The sequence below is a fragment of the Sorex fumeus genome, unplaced genomic scaffold (assembly GCF_029834395.1).
Source record: "Sorex fumeus unplaced genomic scaffold, SorFum_2.1 ptg000048l, whole genome shotgun sequence".
Taxonomy (NCBI): Eukaryota; Metazoa; Chordata; class Mammalia; order Eulipotyphla; family Soricidae; genus Sorex; species Sorex fumeus.
This window is the reverse complement of record NW_026606105.1, coordinates 5,451,371-5,469,108: the sequence shown is the minus strand read 5'-3', so window position 1 is coordinate 5,469,108 and position 17,738 is coordinate 5,451,371. Positions and strand designations below refer to the sequence as shown.

Genomic DNA, 17,738 nt, shown 5'->3' with positions numbered 1-17,738 from the left:
AGGCAAAGGACAGACAATTTTTCTTGACCAGCCATTCTCCCATGAACAGGTTCATTTTAGTAGGAAACAGTACTCAAATGCCATACTTAGGAGGTTGGAGGCAATTCATTTATTTGCCTTTTTTTTCTTATGTCTTATTAGGAAAGTTTTCTTGACTTCCTTTCATATAATGCATTTTTGAGTTCTTCAGCCATTTTTTCCTTGTTTAACTGACAAATGATGCAGTCTATGCATGTAATTATTTTTAATGTTTTGAGTGGATGAATCTAATATGTCAAAAAAGAGACGAGTTTACTAGAGAGACAAAGGGTTAAAGCGAAAACTTTCTGAAATAACTTACTTTTCATTACATCATTCCCTGAGAGGCAGACATTTAGTCCCTAGAACAAGAGTAAATTTTGTTTTGGGGTCCATGCTTTTATTTAGGCAATCTTCAGAAGGAATAATTGAAAAAGACTTGACAAATTGATAAAGTAGAAGAGAAAAAGAAAATAATGTGGGGTAGTAAAGTGAAATGAAAGAAGTGGGAGAGGCAGTCCCTTTCCCCTTTATCTTGAATTGATTAGGATTTATGTCATAGGCATGTATATATACACATACTAGTATATATATGTATATATATATAGAGAGAGAGAGAGAGACATCTCTGACTCTGTATATATTTTTCAGCCCTCTCGGCTTTCTATTTTCTTTTTATAGACATTTAAGACAGTTTCTGACATCTGACAGTTCCTCAGAACGCACCACTTTGAGGAAATAGCATAGAAAAGCATAAAATGAGACCTGTAGTGCTAAGATTTCAAACCACGCGTGAGAAGACTTGACTTTTTTTTAATATTTATTAGTGAAATACCATGAGGTACGGTTGTAGACTTACAATTTTTTATGCTTGGGTTTCAGTTATACAATGATCAAGTACCATCCCTCCACCAGTGCCCGTTCTCCACCACCAATGATCCCAGTATCCCTCCAACCCACGCCCCATCCCCCGATCCCATCCTGCCTCTATGGAAGGGCATTTCCTTTTGTTGTCTCTCTCCTTTTGGGTGCTGAGGTTTGCAAAAGAGGCATTGAGTGGCAATCATGTTCGGTCTATAGTATACTTTCAGCATGCATCTACCATCCTAGAAGGATCCTCCCAACACCCTTTACTTGGTGTTCCCTTCTCTATCTGAGTTGACTTTTCCTCTAGCATGTGCAGCTGATCTTCAAGCCATGGAGTGAAACTCCTGATACTTATCTCGACTATTCTTGGATGTTAGTCTCCTATTTGTTACTTTATATTTCCCAGATGAATGCAATCTTTCTATGTCCTCTCTTTCTGACTCATTTCACTTAGTGTACTTTCCATGTGGTACCACTTGTATGTAAATTTCATAACTTCATCTTTTGTAACAGCTGCGTAGTATTCCATTGTGTAGATGTACCAAAGTTCCTTTAACCAGTCATCTGTGCTCGGGCACTCAGGTTTTTTTCCAGATTCTGGCTATTGTAAAGAGTGCTGCAATGAACAAACAAGTGCAGATGTCACTTCGACCATACATCTTTGCCTCTCTGGGATATATTCCCAGGAGTGGTATTGCTGGGTCAAATGGAAGCTCAATTTCTAATTTTTTGAGAATCATCCATATTGTTTTCCAAAAGGACTGAACCAGTTGGCATTCCCACCTGCAGTGAAGGAGGGTCCCTTTCTCACCACATCCATGCCAACACCAGTTGCTTTTGTTCTTTTGGTTGTGGGCCAGTCTCTGTGGTATGAGATGGTATCTCATTGTTGTTTTGATCTGCATCTCCCTGACAATTAGTCATGTAGAGCCTTTTCTCATGTGCCTTCTTGCCATTCTGATTTCTTCTTTGAGAAAGTTTCTGTTCATTTCATCACCCCATTTTTTGATGGGGTTGGATGTTTTCTTCTTGTGGAGTTCAACCAGTACTTTGAATATCCTTGATATCAACCCCTTGTCAGATGGGTACTGGGCAAATATCCTTTCCCATTCTGTAGACTGTCTTTGTATTTTGCTCACTGTTTCTTTTGAGTTGCAGAATCTTCTTAGTTTAAGATAGTCCCATTTGTCTATCTCTGTTTTCACTTGCTTTGCCAGTGGTGTGTCATCTTTGAAGATACTATTAGCTTCAATGTTGTGGAGGGTTTTGCTAAACTTGTATTCAATGTAGCTATTGATTCTGGTCTGATGTTGAGGTCTTTAATCCATTTTGATCTTACTTTTGTATATAGTGTTAGGTAGAAGTCTGAGCCCATTTTTTTGCATGTAGCCATATAGTTTTGCCAGCACAATTTGTTAAAGAGGCTTTCCTTGTTCCACTTCACATTTCTTGCTCCCTTATCAAAGATTAGATGATCATATGTTTGAGGGGAGATGCCAGTATATTCAACCCTGTTCCCTTGGTCTGTGGCTCTGCCTTTGTTCCAGTACCATGCTGTTTTAATTATTACTGTTTTGTAATAGATTTGGGAAGGTTGATTCCTCCTGTTTTCTTTTCCCCAAGAATTGCTTTAGCTATTCGTTGGTTCTTATTGTTCCATATGAATTTCAAGAGTATTTGCACCATTTATTTGAAGAATGTCATGGGTATTCTTATAGGGATCTCATTGAATTTGTACAATGCTTTGAGAAGTATTGCCATTTTGACAATGTTAATTCTCCCGATCCACGAGCAGGGGATATCTTCTCATTTCCTTGTGTACTATTTTATTTCCTGAAGTAGCATTTTTTAGTTTTCTTTGTACAGTTCTTTTACGTCCTTAGATAAGCTGATTCCTAGCTACTTGCTTTTGTGAAGCACAATTGTGAACAGTATGGTTTTTTTTATGTTATTTTCTTCTATCTCTTATTATTTGTGTATATGAAAGCCATGGATTTTTAGTTATTGATTTAATAGCCTGCAACATTACTATACAAGTGTAGTGTTTCTAAGAGTTTTTTGGTAGATGTTTTAGGGCTCTCTAAGTATAGTATCATGTAATCTGTGAATAGTGAGAGCTTGATTTCTTCCTTTCCTTTCTGAATGCCCTTAATATCTTTTTGTTGCCTGAGCACTATTGCAAGTACGTCCACTACTATATTGAACAGCAATGTATAGAGTGGGCATCCTTGTCTCATCCCTGATCTTAGAGGAAAGGCTCTTAATTTTTCCTATTAAGGATGATGCTTTTCATAGGCTCGTGTTAGATGGCTTTAACTGCAATGAGGAAAGTTCGTTCTAGTCCCATTTCGGGTTTCCATCAGAAACAGGTGCTGGATCTTCTCAAATGTTTTCTCTGCATCTATTGATATGATTATATGGTTTTTATCTTTTATTTTGTTGATATGATGAATTATTTTGATTGATTTATGAATGTTAAACCATCCTTGCATCCCCGGGATGAATCTCGCTTGGTCGTGGCATAAGATCATTTTGATGAGTTGTTGAATTCTATTTGCTAATATTTTGTTGGGAATCTTTGCATCCATGTTCAACAGGGATATCGGTCTGTAGTTTTCTTTTCTTGTGGTGTCCATGTTTCCTTTTGTATTAGAGAGATATGAGCTACATAGGAACTGTTTGGGAGAGTTACTGTTTCCTTAATTTCCTGGAAATGCTTGAGAAGAACTGGCAAAAGGTCCTCTTTACATGTTTGAAAAAATTTTCTAGTGAATCCATCCGGGCCTGGGCTTTTGTTTTTGGGAAGACTTTTGATTACAATTTCAATTTCCTTGATGTTAATAGGACTATTCAGATATTCTAGATCTTCTTGATTCAGCCTTAGGAGACTATAAGAATCCATGAATTTATCCTTTTCTTCTAGGTTCTCTTGTTTCGTGGCATACAGACTTTGAAAATAGTCTTTGATGATCTTTTGAAAATTTTTGATTTCTGTTGTGATATCCCCCTTCTAAATTCTGATTCAGTTTATTAGGATTCTCTCTTTCCTTATTTGTGAGTCTTGCTAATGGTTTATGTATCTTGTTTGTTTTCTCTAAGAATCAGCTCTTGGTTTCATTGATCTTTCAGATTGTTTTTTGGGTTTCCATGTCATTGATTTCTGCTCTAAGTTTTATGATCTCTTTCCTTCTGCCTGGTTTGGGCTCCTTTTGTTGGTCCTGTTCAATGATCTTGAGCTGTGAAGTCAAGTTTTTATGTGGGCTCTTTCTTTCTTCCTGAGAAATGGTTGAAGTACTATAAATTTTCCCCTTCACACTGCTTTAGCTGCGTCCCATAAGTTCTGGTAGCTCGTTTCTTCATTCTCATTTGTTTCCAGGTATCTTTTGATTTCGTCCTTGACTTTCTTCATGACCCACTTGTTCAACATTGAGTTGTTTAATTTCCAGGTGTTTGATTTGGTTCTCTGTGTCTTTGTGTGATTTGATTCTATCTTCAGTACATTGTGGTCTGAAAAAAATGTTTATACTATTTCTATCTTTATGCTTCTATTGAGGTATGTTTTGTAGCATAGCACATGGTCTATTTTGGAAATTGTTCCAAGTGCACTGGAGAAGAATGTGTATTCTTTCTTTTTGGAGTGTAAAGTCCTGTATAGGTCTATAAGTCCTCTCTCTTCTATTTCTTTCTTCAAAGCCAATTTTCCCTTTCTGAGTTTTGTTCTTGTCGATCTCTCCATAGGTGATAAGGTGATGTTGAAGTCTCCATATACTATTGTATTGCTAGCAATGTCCTCCTTAAAATCTGTTAGCATTTTTTAAAATATTTAGCCTTTCCCTCATTAGGTAAGTATACATTTAAGAGTGTGATTTCTTCCTGTTGTACATATCTCTTGATGAACAGAAAATGGCCGTTGCTATCCCTTCTTATCTTTGTCAAACTGAAGTGTATATTGTCGGATGATAGTTGGCCACACCAGCTATTTTTGAGGGAGCTGTTTACTTGCAGGATTGTTTTCCATCCTTTAACTTTGAGTCCGTGTTTGCTCTGACTCTCCAGATGAGTTTCTTGGAGGCAGCAGAATGTTGCCTGTCTCTGAATCCATTTTGCCACTCTGTGTCTCTTAATTGGTGAATTTAGACCATTGACGTTGAGAGAGATTGTTGTTATGGGATTTGTGTCATCTTTCTGTAAGTGTTTGTGTGCTTATAGCATTTGTCTTATAGTAGCCCCTTTAGCCCTTCTTTTAGGTTTGGTTTTGAGTCTATGAATTTCCTGAGCTGTTGTTTATCCATGAAATAGTGTACTGTTTCTTCGAGTTTGAGTGAGAGTTTAGCCAGATAGAGTATTCTTGGTGAAGCATTCATTTCATTTCAGTGAGTTTTTTCAGTATATCCCACCATTGCCTTAGGGCTTGGAGGGTTTCCTCTGATAGGTCTGCTGTGAATCTAAGGGGCGCTCCTTTGTATGTGATTTCCTTCTTTCACCATGCTGCTTACAGTATTTTGTCTCTTTCGGCAGCATCCATAATTCTAACTATGATATGTCTTGGAGTGTTTTTGTTAGGGTCTCTTTAAGCTGGCACTCTGAGGGCTCCTTCAATGTGAATGGCTTCATTATCTAGCTCTGGGAATTTTTCAGCAATGATTTGTTAAACTATGACTTTTTCATGGGGATTGTTTCCCTGAGATTCTGGTACTCCAATGATTCTAATGTTATTCCTCTTGAAATCATCTCCTAGGACTCTAATTCACTCTAGAGCTATTTCGAGGTCTCTTGCCTTTGTTTCTTGTTGCCTGTAGGCTTCCTGCAGCTGATCTTCCAGCTCACTGATTCTGTCTTCAGCTGTAGCCATTCTACTGTTGAGGGCACGCACTGAGTTTTTTATTTCATCTACTGAATCCTTTATTCGTGACACTCTGTGCGTAGCTTTTCAATTTCTGCTCTCAGTTCTTCCTGTAATTTCTTGGTTGTCCGATCCATTGTTTCTTTCATATCCTCCTTTAATGGAGCGATAGCACAGCAGCAGAGCATTTGCCTTGTGCGCAGCCAGCCCGGCCGAGCCGGGTTCGATTCCTCCGCCCCTCTCAGAGAGCCCAGCAAGCTACCGAGAGTATTTCGCCCACATGGCAAAGCCTGGCAAGCTACCTGTGATGTATTCAATATGCCAAACACAGTAACAACAAGTCTCAAAATGGAGACATTACTGGGCCCGCTCGAGCAAATCAATGAACAACAGGAGGACAGTGCTTCAGGGCTAACTTTGTCACTGTTTCTTTGTGTCCATTGAACATCTTCACTACTTCATATCTGAATTCTTTATCAGAGAGGTTCCTTAGGTGAGTAACACCTAATGAGGCTTCTGTATTCTTTTCATTATCCTCTCCTCGTGGTGGTAATTTGTGTTGTTTCTTCATGTTGGTGTGATGGTATGGAGACTGAGGGATGGAGAGATTTGGCATAGCTTTGGGGATGAACAGGAAGAGGTTCTGTATATATTTTTGACAGCTTTAGTAATTTTTAAAAATAATTGTGAAGTATCAGTGAGTTGATTTTTTATGCCTGTGGTGAGTGTGAGTCTCGTTACTCTGTTTGACATAACACAGTAACAAGTTCAGTGTGAGACTTGTTACTGTGTTTGCATAACATAGTAACAAGTCTCTCAATGTTACTGGGCCCACATGAGCAAATCACAATGGGAGGACAGTGACAGTGACAGTGACAGTGGTCAGGGTAAGGTAGGATGATCTTAATAACGTGATCTTTGGGTGAGATCAAGTCCTAGGTAAAATCTGATCACTTGCTTTGGAAATTAGCTTTGGGAAAGAAACACTTCAATGTCAGGGCTGGATCCAGATGATAGGAATGAAGTGGACACTCTGGTGAAGAATGGTGTTGGAAGACTATGTTTGAAATCCTGTCATTAACGGTAATGCTTCTTATGACATCTCAAATAAAATTAGGAAAACTAAAAAAGAGCTCTCTTGAGAGTCCCTCACAGAATCAGTTGTTCTGAGGAATAATCATAATGGTAAGTTTTCCAACTCATTTTAAAAACAAAACTCCTAGGTGCTGATTTGTGGGCATCTGTATATTTTCAGGATGTGCAGCATGCTGATATCGACTATATGGATCAAAGAAGGGACTTCACTTACAATCCAGTACAATATAAGGACTTCCCTGAGTTTGCTAAGGAGTTGCACAAAAATGATCAGAAATTGGTCATCATTGTGGTATGTGCCACTTCAACCCCCTTCTTTGCCTATCAATTCCCAATATATTTTCTTTTATTTTTTATATATTTTTAAAATTTAGTTAAAAAAGCATGACTCACAAAGTTATTGATCCAGTATCTTTTCACTGCCTCTAACTTAACATAACAATATTCATTGTCCCTCCTGCCCTCTTTCTAGGATCCAGCCATCTCTAATAACTATTCTAAAACTAATCCCTATGGACCATATGAGAGGGGCTCAGAAATGAGTGTGTGGGTACAAGCTCCTGATGGAACTCCAATCATTGGAGAGGCAAGTCAAAGAGGGAAGTTGTGAAATGGCAGGTGGGGGGGCTGTTTTGTGTGTGTGTGTGTGTTGTGTGTGTGTGTATCTGTGTAAAATTGTTTTGTTTTGTTTCCAGTTCCCTTATTTGTTTGGGATAAACTTTACCATTCATCTTTCTTCCCTGAATACCTACCCATTTTCCTCATTTTTACATTCCAAGAACTGTCAACTCCCTTGAAACAATAGCCTGTGCTCCTACTGGGATGTCAGTTTTACTGTCAAATTTAGAGGTGTCCAGGAGCTGTGGAACTGGGACAATTGGCATGTCTTTGAGATTAGCTTAAAAAACTACTCTCTAACTATATACTCAGTCAATTAATTAATTAATTAATTTGTTGATCAATTCTTTTGGCGTCACACGCAATGCTAGTTAGGGTTTATTCTCAGGACTACATGCAAGAATCACTTCTGGCAGTGCTTGTGGGACCACATGAGGTGCTGGGGATTAAACCTTTGTTGGCTGCATACAAGGCAAGTGCCTATCACAGCCCTCTATTCAGTCAATTTCATCTGATCAGTAATATTTTTCCTCTGCTACAGGTCTGGCCTGGAAAAACTGTGTTTCCTGATTATACCAACCCTCAGTGTGCTGCTTGGTGGACAGGTGAATTTGAGCATTTCCATAAAGAAGTGGAGTTTGATGGAATCTGGATTGTGAGTCTTTAATATTTTTATTTTATTTTCATTGACTGACATACAAGCTGTTTAAATTTGTACCATAAAATCATAGAGAGTAGAAGGAAGGGGAAAGAAAAGCAAGGGTAGCAATTATGCCTCCATCAAATACTCTGTCTTACTATTTCAACCATCTTCCTGAAACATTTAGCTTAGTGTCAAACTAAAATTATTAGTGTTGGAAGTTAACTCAGACCTTCTCTTTTCCCCAAGCCTTACTTTTCTTTATAAATGAATGAGATAAAGTAAAAATACATCATGCTGTTGCAAAGTATAGGACCTATTAATGACCAGTTCAGAGCTCTTTCATTTGCACATGTTGGACAAACTGTTCAGAGCAAAAGTCTCCAGGTGTCTGACAAAACCATGGCAGTGTTATGGTTTAATGCCTCCCGCAAGATTAATTAAAAACAAATGTAAAACAGTAGCTGTTCAGCAATATTCAGTAAGCTCAAGAACTGGACATTTTTCTATTTATTAGAGAAATGTAGAATATTTTAATTATCTATAGATCTAAAATGCTGGAAGGAAAAGCCTTCTAAAATGATATTAATCAACCAAAGACTTTGGTTGGCATCTCAATTACATAGCAGCTAGCACAAGATTGCCCTCTCATTTTTTTATGTCTATGAAATGCATTTTTTGTGGGTTGACAGCTTTATTTGTATATGTAGAGAAGGTACAAATCGTATATGCAGGTAATAATAAAATATTTTTCTTTTTTGGAGAGTTTTCAGTCCTAGTAGTTAAAATCATATCATCTCAAAGGGAGTCTAAGAAACTTCAGCATGAAATCTTCAGTGGGTTAAGGAGACAGGAAGATTTATTTCTTCCTATGTACACAGAATTTCTTTTAAATGGGAATGTCTATGATGATTTCTCTGATTATTTACATAAAGAGGATACCATTAGTATAAGACAATGCATTTTCTTGATACTTTTCCCTGTCTTGTAGGATATGAATGAAGTTGCCAACTTTGTGCGTGGTTCAGTTACGGGATGTTCCAAAAGCTCTCTAAATTATCCCCCATTCACTCCCAGTAAGTCTTGCTGGCATATTTGGTGCTTTATATTAGAATAGAAATGAGCAAACTGGTAAGGACATTTGCATGTAACTGGGCACAGGAAAAGAAAAATGTGGGAGTGTACACAAAAAAACTGTCACTGTCCTCCCATTGTTCATCGATTTACTCGAGCGGGCCCAGTAATGTCTCCTTTGTGACACTTGTTACTGTGTTTGGCATATCAAATACATCACGGGTAGCTTTCCAGGCTTTGCCGTGCGGGAGAGATACTCTTGGTAGCTTGCCAGGCTCTCCGAGAGGGGCAGAGGAATTGAACCTGGGTCAGCCGCGTGCAAGGGAAACTCCCTACCCCCTGTGCTACCACTCCAACCCATGCACAAAACTAAGAAAGAAAATCAAAGTACTTTATATGTTCCTTTAGCGACATAAGTTCAGAATAGATAAGCTGTAGTATAAATTGTTTTGAGAAGACCCAGAGCAGAAGACAGGGGAAAGGGATACTGGTTAGTTTATGTAGATCTCAAGTGTGTTAATCTTTAGACCAGACTTACCAAAGAGAGATCACAAAACCAGGCTTGTTTTTTAGATGATGATTAAATTTGATAATATTAAGAATGTAAGGAACCATAAGGGTAGTCAGAGCCTATGACTTGTGAGGTCAAATCAGTGAATATGTTTGTGTGCTCTGATTGAATTTTGACAATATTAGGGTTGTAGTTCTGCAATCACAGAACTTATTGTATATAGAAAACTTTGTAGCTAGAGCTCACCGAGGAGTTGTCTTGTCTTTTTAAAGAAATGAACATTGAGAACCAAAGAGATAGTAGAGCAAGTTAATGGCACTGCCTTACACTCCTGGCCAACCTGGGCTTAATCCCTAGCACCCTATACTATTCCCTGGCAGGAACTATCCCTGAGTGCAGAGCCTCCAGGAATAAGTCCTGAGTACTATTGGGTGTAGCCCCCTAAATAACATAATACAAAAATTAATGGATCAGGCCGAAGAATATGATGAGAAAGTAGGATTATAACATCTTGTAAAGACTTCCTATCTCCTGGTGGGAAAATAGAAATTTGGGACAGATAGTTTGGAATGAAAAGTAAAGGGATTCAAATCTATGGTGAAACAGTTTGCTCTTTATTCTTTTGACTATAGAGACTGTTCTTTGTTTAGTAAGAGAAAAATAGAATAATGAAATGGCTTTAGAAATATTGATCTGACATTAATGTATGGCATGAATTCAATGATTAATAAATTAGAAGCAAGCAAACTATTGAAAAATTATGCAATCATTAAGATCTAAGTCAAATTGTATCTGAACCAGTGAAGTTCAATAGGAAGTTAAAAGAGATGAATAAAAGAGAATGACGTTCCATTCTTGACTACATCTTATCAGAGGAGTGAAATTGTAAGTAACACTTTCAGGCAATATCACTGTCCTTTTCTAAAAAAAATTAAAATCTGAATCACAGTGAGGACACAGTTACAAAGTTGTTCATGATTGGTTTCAGCCATATAATATTCCAACAACATCTCTTTACCAGTGTGCATTTCCTACCACAATGTCCCTAGATTCCCTCTGCCTTCCCCCTACCTGCATCTATGGCAGGCAATCTCTCTCTTTCTCTCTCTCTCTCTTTCTCTCTCTCTCTCTGTGTCTTTCCTTTTGGGGCTTATAGTTTGCAGTACAGATAGTGAAAGGTTATCAGGTATATCCCTTTACCTACTTTCAACACTCAGTTCCTATCCAAAATGAACATTTCAAACTATTATTGTCTTCCTGATCCCTTCTATATCCTTACTGCCCTTCATCCCCAGACACTCATAAGGCAAACATTGAGTAGTCCTCCTGGCCCCTGATTTCCCTGGCCATGGATATTAATCTCAGACAAATGCAGCCATTCTATATTTGTCTCTTCTGACTCATTTTCATTCAACATGATACTCTCTATGTCTGTCCATTTATAAGCAAATTTCATGACTTTATTTTTCCTAAAGGCAGTGTAGTATTCTATTATGTAGATGTACAATAGTTTCTTTAGCCCATCATCTGTTCTTGGGCACTCGGGTTGTTTCCAGATTCTGGATCTTGTGAATAGTGCTGCAATGAATACAGGAGTGCAGATGAGAGGCTAGAGCGATAGCACAGAGGGTAGGGCATTTGCCTTGCACGAGGCCGTCCTCAGTTCGATTCCCAGCATCCCATATGGTTCCCCGAGCACTGCCAGTAGTAATTCCTGAGAGCATGAGCCAGGAGTAACCCCTGTGAAATGCCAGGTGTGATCCAAAAATCAAAAAAAAAAAAAAGAAGTGCAGATGACATATCTTCTGTGTATCCCAGGGTATATCCTGGAAATGGTATTGCTGGGTCTAATATGAGCTCAATTTCTAGATTTTTGAGGAATGTCAATATTGTTTTTCGAAAAGGCTGGCCCAATTAGCATTCCCACCAATAATGAAGGAGAGTTCTTTTCTCCTGTATCTGCGCCAGCACTTGTTGCTCTGTTTTTGTTTTTGGTTTTGGGTTTTTTTTTTAATATGTACCAGTCTCTGTGGTGTGAGATGATATCTCATTGTTGTTTTGATTAGCATATACTGATGATTAGTGATGTAGAGCAGTTTTTCATGTGCCTTTTAGTTATCTGAATTTCTTCTTTGAGGAAGTTTCTGTTCAGTTTTTTCTCCCCATTTGAAACAATTATTTTATTTTTATAAAATTGCTCACAGTTATTTATTACATTCAATATTCTAACACCAATCCCACCACCATTACACCTTCCCAGCACCATTATTTCTTATTATCCCAATCACCACCCACACCTGCCCCAACAGCAGGCCCTAAATGATTTATTTTGCATTGATAACTTGTTGCTACAGAAAAGCCTTGTGTGTTAATATTTTCTTAACTGATATTGGTAGCCTTCTACTTTATATATCTTCCATTGTGGTGTACTACTCACGGTGGGCTGGAGCGATATAGCACAGCGGGTAGGGTGTTTGCTAGGCCAACCCCGGTTTGATTCCTCCGCCCCTCATGGAGAGTCCAGCAAGCTACTGAGAGTACCTCGCCCACACAGCAAAGCCTGGCAAGCTACCCATGCCGTATTCGATATGCCAAAAACAGTAACAACAAGTTCTCACAATAGAGACGTTACTGGTGCCCACTTGAGCAAATCAATGAACAATGGGAAGACAGTGCTACAGTGCTACTCATGGTAGATCATGCAGAGCATGAGATGTCCTGTGGCCATTTTCATGGCCACACACTCCAGTAATTCTAAAATTTTGATTCCTCTCTCATTTTTTATGCGGTTGGATTTTTTTTTTGTAAAGAACTGCCAGTGTCTTATATCACTTTGATATTAACCCTTTGTCAGATGAATATTGGGTAAATAATTTTCCTATCTGTGTGCTATCTCTGTAAGTAGACACCATTTCCTTTGAGGTGTATAAGTTTTGTAATTTAATGTAGTCACATTCATTTATCTTAGCTATCCTTGCTTGTTTAGTGATGTTTTATCTTTGAAGATACCTTTTCCTTCAATGTTATGGAAGTTTTGCCTACTTTTTCTTCTATGTACCTTATGAATACAGGTCTGATGTTAAGATCTTTAATTAATTTTGATCTGACTTCTGTGCATGGCATAAGAAAGAATTCTAAATTCATTTTTTTTTTGCAGGTAGCTGCCCAACACCACTTGTTGCCCCACTTCATATTTGTTGTTCCTTTATCAAAGATTAAATGATCATATATTTGAGGGTGTGTGTCAGGATATTCAACTCTATTCCATTAGTCAGCAGGTCTGTCTTCATCGCAATACCATGCTGTTTTAATTACTACCACTTTATAGTACAGTTTGGAGTTGGGAAAGGTGATGCCTCCCATCTTCTTTTGAATACCACTATTCTTGAACCACTTAACAGAGCTCCAATTGAAGAACTGAGGTTGTACTACTGGTCTAACTCGGTCCTCTTACTTCCAAATGCCTGCTTGTGGTCAACTGAGTTCCCTGGAAAGATAATGTGTATAAGCTATCAGAGAAACTACTGTACCTATGTAGAAAACTGATAATATGAAAGCTGGGTGATCTTTAGGAGGACAGCCATGTTCAGTGCCAGTTCAACAGGACACCTTTTCTAATTCTATGATGGTCTAGGAATAGAGACTTTCATTCTAAGACTTTGAATGACTGATAAATTTCTCTCTTTTGTCCCAGAAATCCCGGATGATTTCTTGTTCAGCAATACTCTCTGCTTAGATGCGGTGCAGCACTGGGGCAAGCAGTATGATGTCCACAGCCTGTATGGCTACTCCATGGCAATTGCCACAGCAGAGTAAGGCCACTGTTGTTATGCTTTCATGGGAGCCAAATGATTGATCTGGGTAGATTCCACATCAGTTTACCATTTTAAAGAACTCTACAAAATAAGCAGATTTAGTGATATTGATGAAAGAAGATACTACCTGGCACATAGGGAAGAAGGAATCCAATATATATTTGTAGGAAGCATAAAATAAGAGAAAAAATAATGGCAAAAATGAATGAATGATATTGAAGAGTAGCTTTAATGGGGTCTAGGGATTAATCAATAAGTTGTAAAAGCAGAAATCAAATCCATTTCTGTGTAAGTCTGGAAATCACACATTTTCCTTTGGGTCACATTGTGTAGAATAGAATATGAAGGACTGAGTAGTTTCCAGACCTCACATGTTTTGGGGTTTTAGATACAGACTCAGCATCTGTTCCTGTGCTTTATTTACATTTGTGTGTGAACCCATTATACAGGGATAAAGATGAACTGATAATCATATCCTGACACTGTAACAACAAGAGAATCAGACCCAAACCCCAAATAGTTAGTACCACAGTCATAGATGCAATTCCACCCTTCTTGAAATTAATTGAAAAAAGTTATGGAGCATAAGCTTTTCAGGATAGATGGGCTGATGTGATAGTAAAGCTAGCAGGGTACTTGCCTTGAGGGACTTAATCCCCAGTGCCACAAATGGTCCCTAAGTCACACCAGGAGTTATCCTTGAATGCAGAGCTAGGAGTAATTCCTGAGCACTGGTGGATGTGGCTCCCAAATAAAATAATGTGTATAGGCATTCAAGTTAAAAGTACAGATTATTCACATTTATGTTCACTTATAAAAATGCACTGGTACAAATAGAATTCTTTTGGTAATTTTTTTCAAAGTGTTGTTCACAAGAATTTATTACATTCAATATTTCAGCACCAATCCCACCATCATTACACCTTCCCACCACCATTATTTTAAATTTTTCTACCACCACTCAAACCTGCCCCCAAAGGAGATGCAAACAGCTATTAATGATTGTTTGGAGGGAAATACATCCACCTTTAGCAAATTGCACCATATCATTTTTATTGTGGTGCTAATAGGCTACCAAGAGTATCTCACCCATACGGCAAAGCTAACCATGACATATTCGATATGCCAAACACAGCAACAACAAGTCTCACAATGGACATGTTACTGGGCCCCTCGAGCAAATCAATGAACAATGGGAGGACAGTGACAGTGACAGTGAACAGTGCTGCCATAAACATATAGGTACCGATGTCATTTCTACTGTGCTTTTTCGCATCCTCGGGATGCAATACCAGAAGTGGAATTGCAGGGTCATATGGAAGCTCAATTTCTAGTTTTTGAAGGAATGTCCATATTGCCAAGAACAACCTTTGAGGAGAATACTAGAAACAAAGAAGCCGGGGATTACTCACTGTTTAGATCCTCGTGTTGTGGCTTTCTCCCTTGAGCTGGAGCACACTAATACCTTCTAACTCCCCAAATCCCTCTCTTTCTCTCCTAGAGCTGCCAAGAAAGTATTCCCTGGAAAGAGGAGCTTTATACTCACCCGCTCTACCTTTGCGGGATCTGGCAAGTTTGCAGGCCATTGGCTAGGAGACAATGCAGCTACCTGGGATGACCTCCGCTGGTCCATTACTGGCATGCTCGAGTTCAACCTTTTTGGTATTCCAATGGTCAGTCCGTATTTTAAGCACTTTCACAAACCACAATTCTTAGAAATTCCCATTCTAGAAACTTTCCAAATCATAAGGCTCCCCTTTATACCCTGCATGTCCAGAAATTTACTCTTTTGAGTGCACGTGTTCTTTTGAAAGTGGAGCACATAAGTCTGCTCCCATGGTATTCTTTCTTGGGCTGCCTTATAAAGATAAAAGTAAAACCTGGTATAATATATGTGCAATAATATGCTCAAGTTCCTTATACATGCTATGGATCCTTTCACAAACTGAACACGTCTCTGAATCCTGCACTCAGAGAGGTGCATGATGCTGCCTGCATTCAAAACGGCTTTGAAACGTTTTAGTTAAATTCAAAGTATATATCCACTGAGGTCATCTATGTGCAAAGTGTTGACTAGGTATGCCTGATGATGATGGCAAATGAAAGAACTATGCTGTTATAAACAGCTTCTCTTTCTCCAAAGACTTCACAATTTAGTAAGAGAAGATATAGAAGCAAGCAAATCATTATGACAAGTGGCAATAGGGAAGAATAATTAAAGAATATGTAATGAAATGAGAGGAGAGATTTCGAGAAAGGGATTTACTAACTCTGACAAGGATATGACATACAATGAAGTTGAAGAAGAGCGTTGAGAGAAACCCTCTGGAGAACTTGACACTTATCTTTGAAAAAAATACGTATTATCAGAGTCACAAGGTAGGTTCAGAAGTGAATATAAGCAAAAGCAGTTAGGGGGCTCATTTGATGTGATTCTAAGGATTGGTGTGTACAAGTAGAGTAGGCAGTGCTTTGGGGAAGTTTGTTTGGAACTATGTATTGAGGAATAAAAGAGTAAGCCCCAATGGTACAGAGTATACTTTAATAGGGGAGTGGCTGTGGGGCTGTGTGCCCGACATTTGGAAGATTAATTCTAATAGTGTGTGGGCAAAGTAATAATACCTTGTAGATGGATAGATAGTAGAGTGACTAGAATGCTGGCCTTGAAGCAGCTGACCCGCGCTCAATACCTGATGCCCCATATGGTCCTCTGATCTCTTCAGGAGTGACCCCTGAGCACTGAGCTAGAAGTAAGTCCTGAGCACCAGTGGTCGACCCAAAACAAACAAAAAAATATATACCATCAGTATTTCTAAGTACCCTTCATCAAAAAGGGATTTACTTATATTACCCCATTTAGCACAGCTGGAGCGATAGCACTGCGGGTAGGGCGTTCGCCTTACACGCGGCCAACATGGCCGACCAGAGTTCGATTCCTCCGCCCCTCTTGGAGAGCCCAGCAAGCTACCGAGAGTATCTTGCCCGCACGGCAGAGCCTGGCAAGCTCCCCGTGACGTATTCGATATGCCAGACACAGTAACAACAAAGTCTCCAATGGAGACGTTACTGGGTCCGCTCGAGCAAATCGACGATCAACGGGAGGGCCTTTATTTAGCACAGCTGGTAGGGCGTTTGCCTTGCACGCAGCTGACCCAGGTTTGATTCCTCCACCCCTTTTGGAGAACCCGACAAGGTACTGAGAATATCTTGCCCGCATGGCAAAGCCTGGCAAGCTACCTGTAACGTATGATATGCCAAAAATGGTAAAAACAAGTCTCACAATTTTTTGTGAGACATTACTGGTGCCCGCTCGAGCAAATCCATGAACAATAGGAGAACAGTGCTACAGTGCAACCCATTTACTAAAACCCTATGTACTCAGCTGGAGCGATAGCACAGCGGGTAGGGCGTTCGCCTTACACGCGGCCAACATGGCCGACCCGAGTTCGATTCCTCCGCCCCTCTCGGAGAGCCCGGCAAGCTACCGAGAGTATTCGATATGCCAGACACAGTAACAACAAAGTCTCCAATGGAGACGTTACTGGGCCCGCTCGAGCAAATCGATGATCAACGGGAGGGCCTTTACCTTTACCTTTACCTATGTACTCATTTAATACAAGGAGGAAACTGAGGTACAGAAAAGGAAAGCAATCTACTCAAACCACCCAGTGGAACAGAGTAGACACGGTATTACTCACTTCTGAGCACATTATATTAGCCTCCTTGGGAAGAGGTCAACAAAGTTCATTTGGGATAGGAATCTCAGATGGGATTGAGGAATTAAGCAAACATGATGCTTGGGTGTTCTTTCAGGTAGGGGCTGACATTTGTGGCTTCTTAATGGACACCACTAAGGACCTCTGCACGCGCTGGATGCAGCTGGGAGCCTTTTATCCATTCTCCAGAAATCACAACGGCCAAGGTTTCATGGTAAGTCTCCCAAGAGATCCCATCGGAATGAACATGGCACACAGTGGGACTGGATTCTGTCTGTGTCCTTGGCAAGATGTCTGTGGATACAGTTCCTGTAGGTGCTTCACTCTGGTTAGTAAATGCTGCTGTTTGCAGTGGACCAGAGCTCGCACTGCTTCGTTTACACACATGTTGTCCCAGCCCCTGTGCCTGATCATACTACCTCCTGGGAATGGTGGGTCTAAGGGGTACTCTCCGTGCACATGAACTCCATTGCTTATTTTTCAATAGGAATTTAATGAGGCAATACTTTAAAATGAGGCATGCAGCAGGCTGCAGGGAAAA

The 17,738-nt window shown here is 39.4% G+C and overlaps 1 protein-coding gene across 1 annotated transcript in view; it reads left to right on the top strand.

Annotated features, from left to right (window-relative positions):
- Positions 1-17,738, top strand: part of LOC130032398 (maltase-glucoamylase-like) — a 192,411-nt gene that overhangs the window by 14,435 nt on the left and 160,238 nt on the right. Inside the window, 7 exon segments of the mRNA XM_056123956.1 lie at positions 6,984-7,115; positions 7,296-7,409; positions 7,983-8,096; positions 9,073-9,157; positions 13,361-13,478; positions 14,983-15,154; positions 17,295-17,411. Of these exon segments, the coding sequence (XP_055979931.1) occupies positions 6,984-7,115; positions 7,296-7,409; positions 7,983-8,096; positions 9,073-9,157; positions 13,361-13,478; positions 14,983-15,154; positions 17,295-17,411 (852 nt within the window).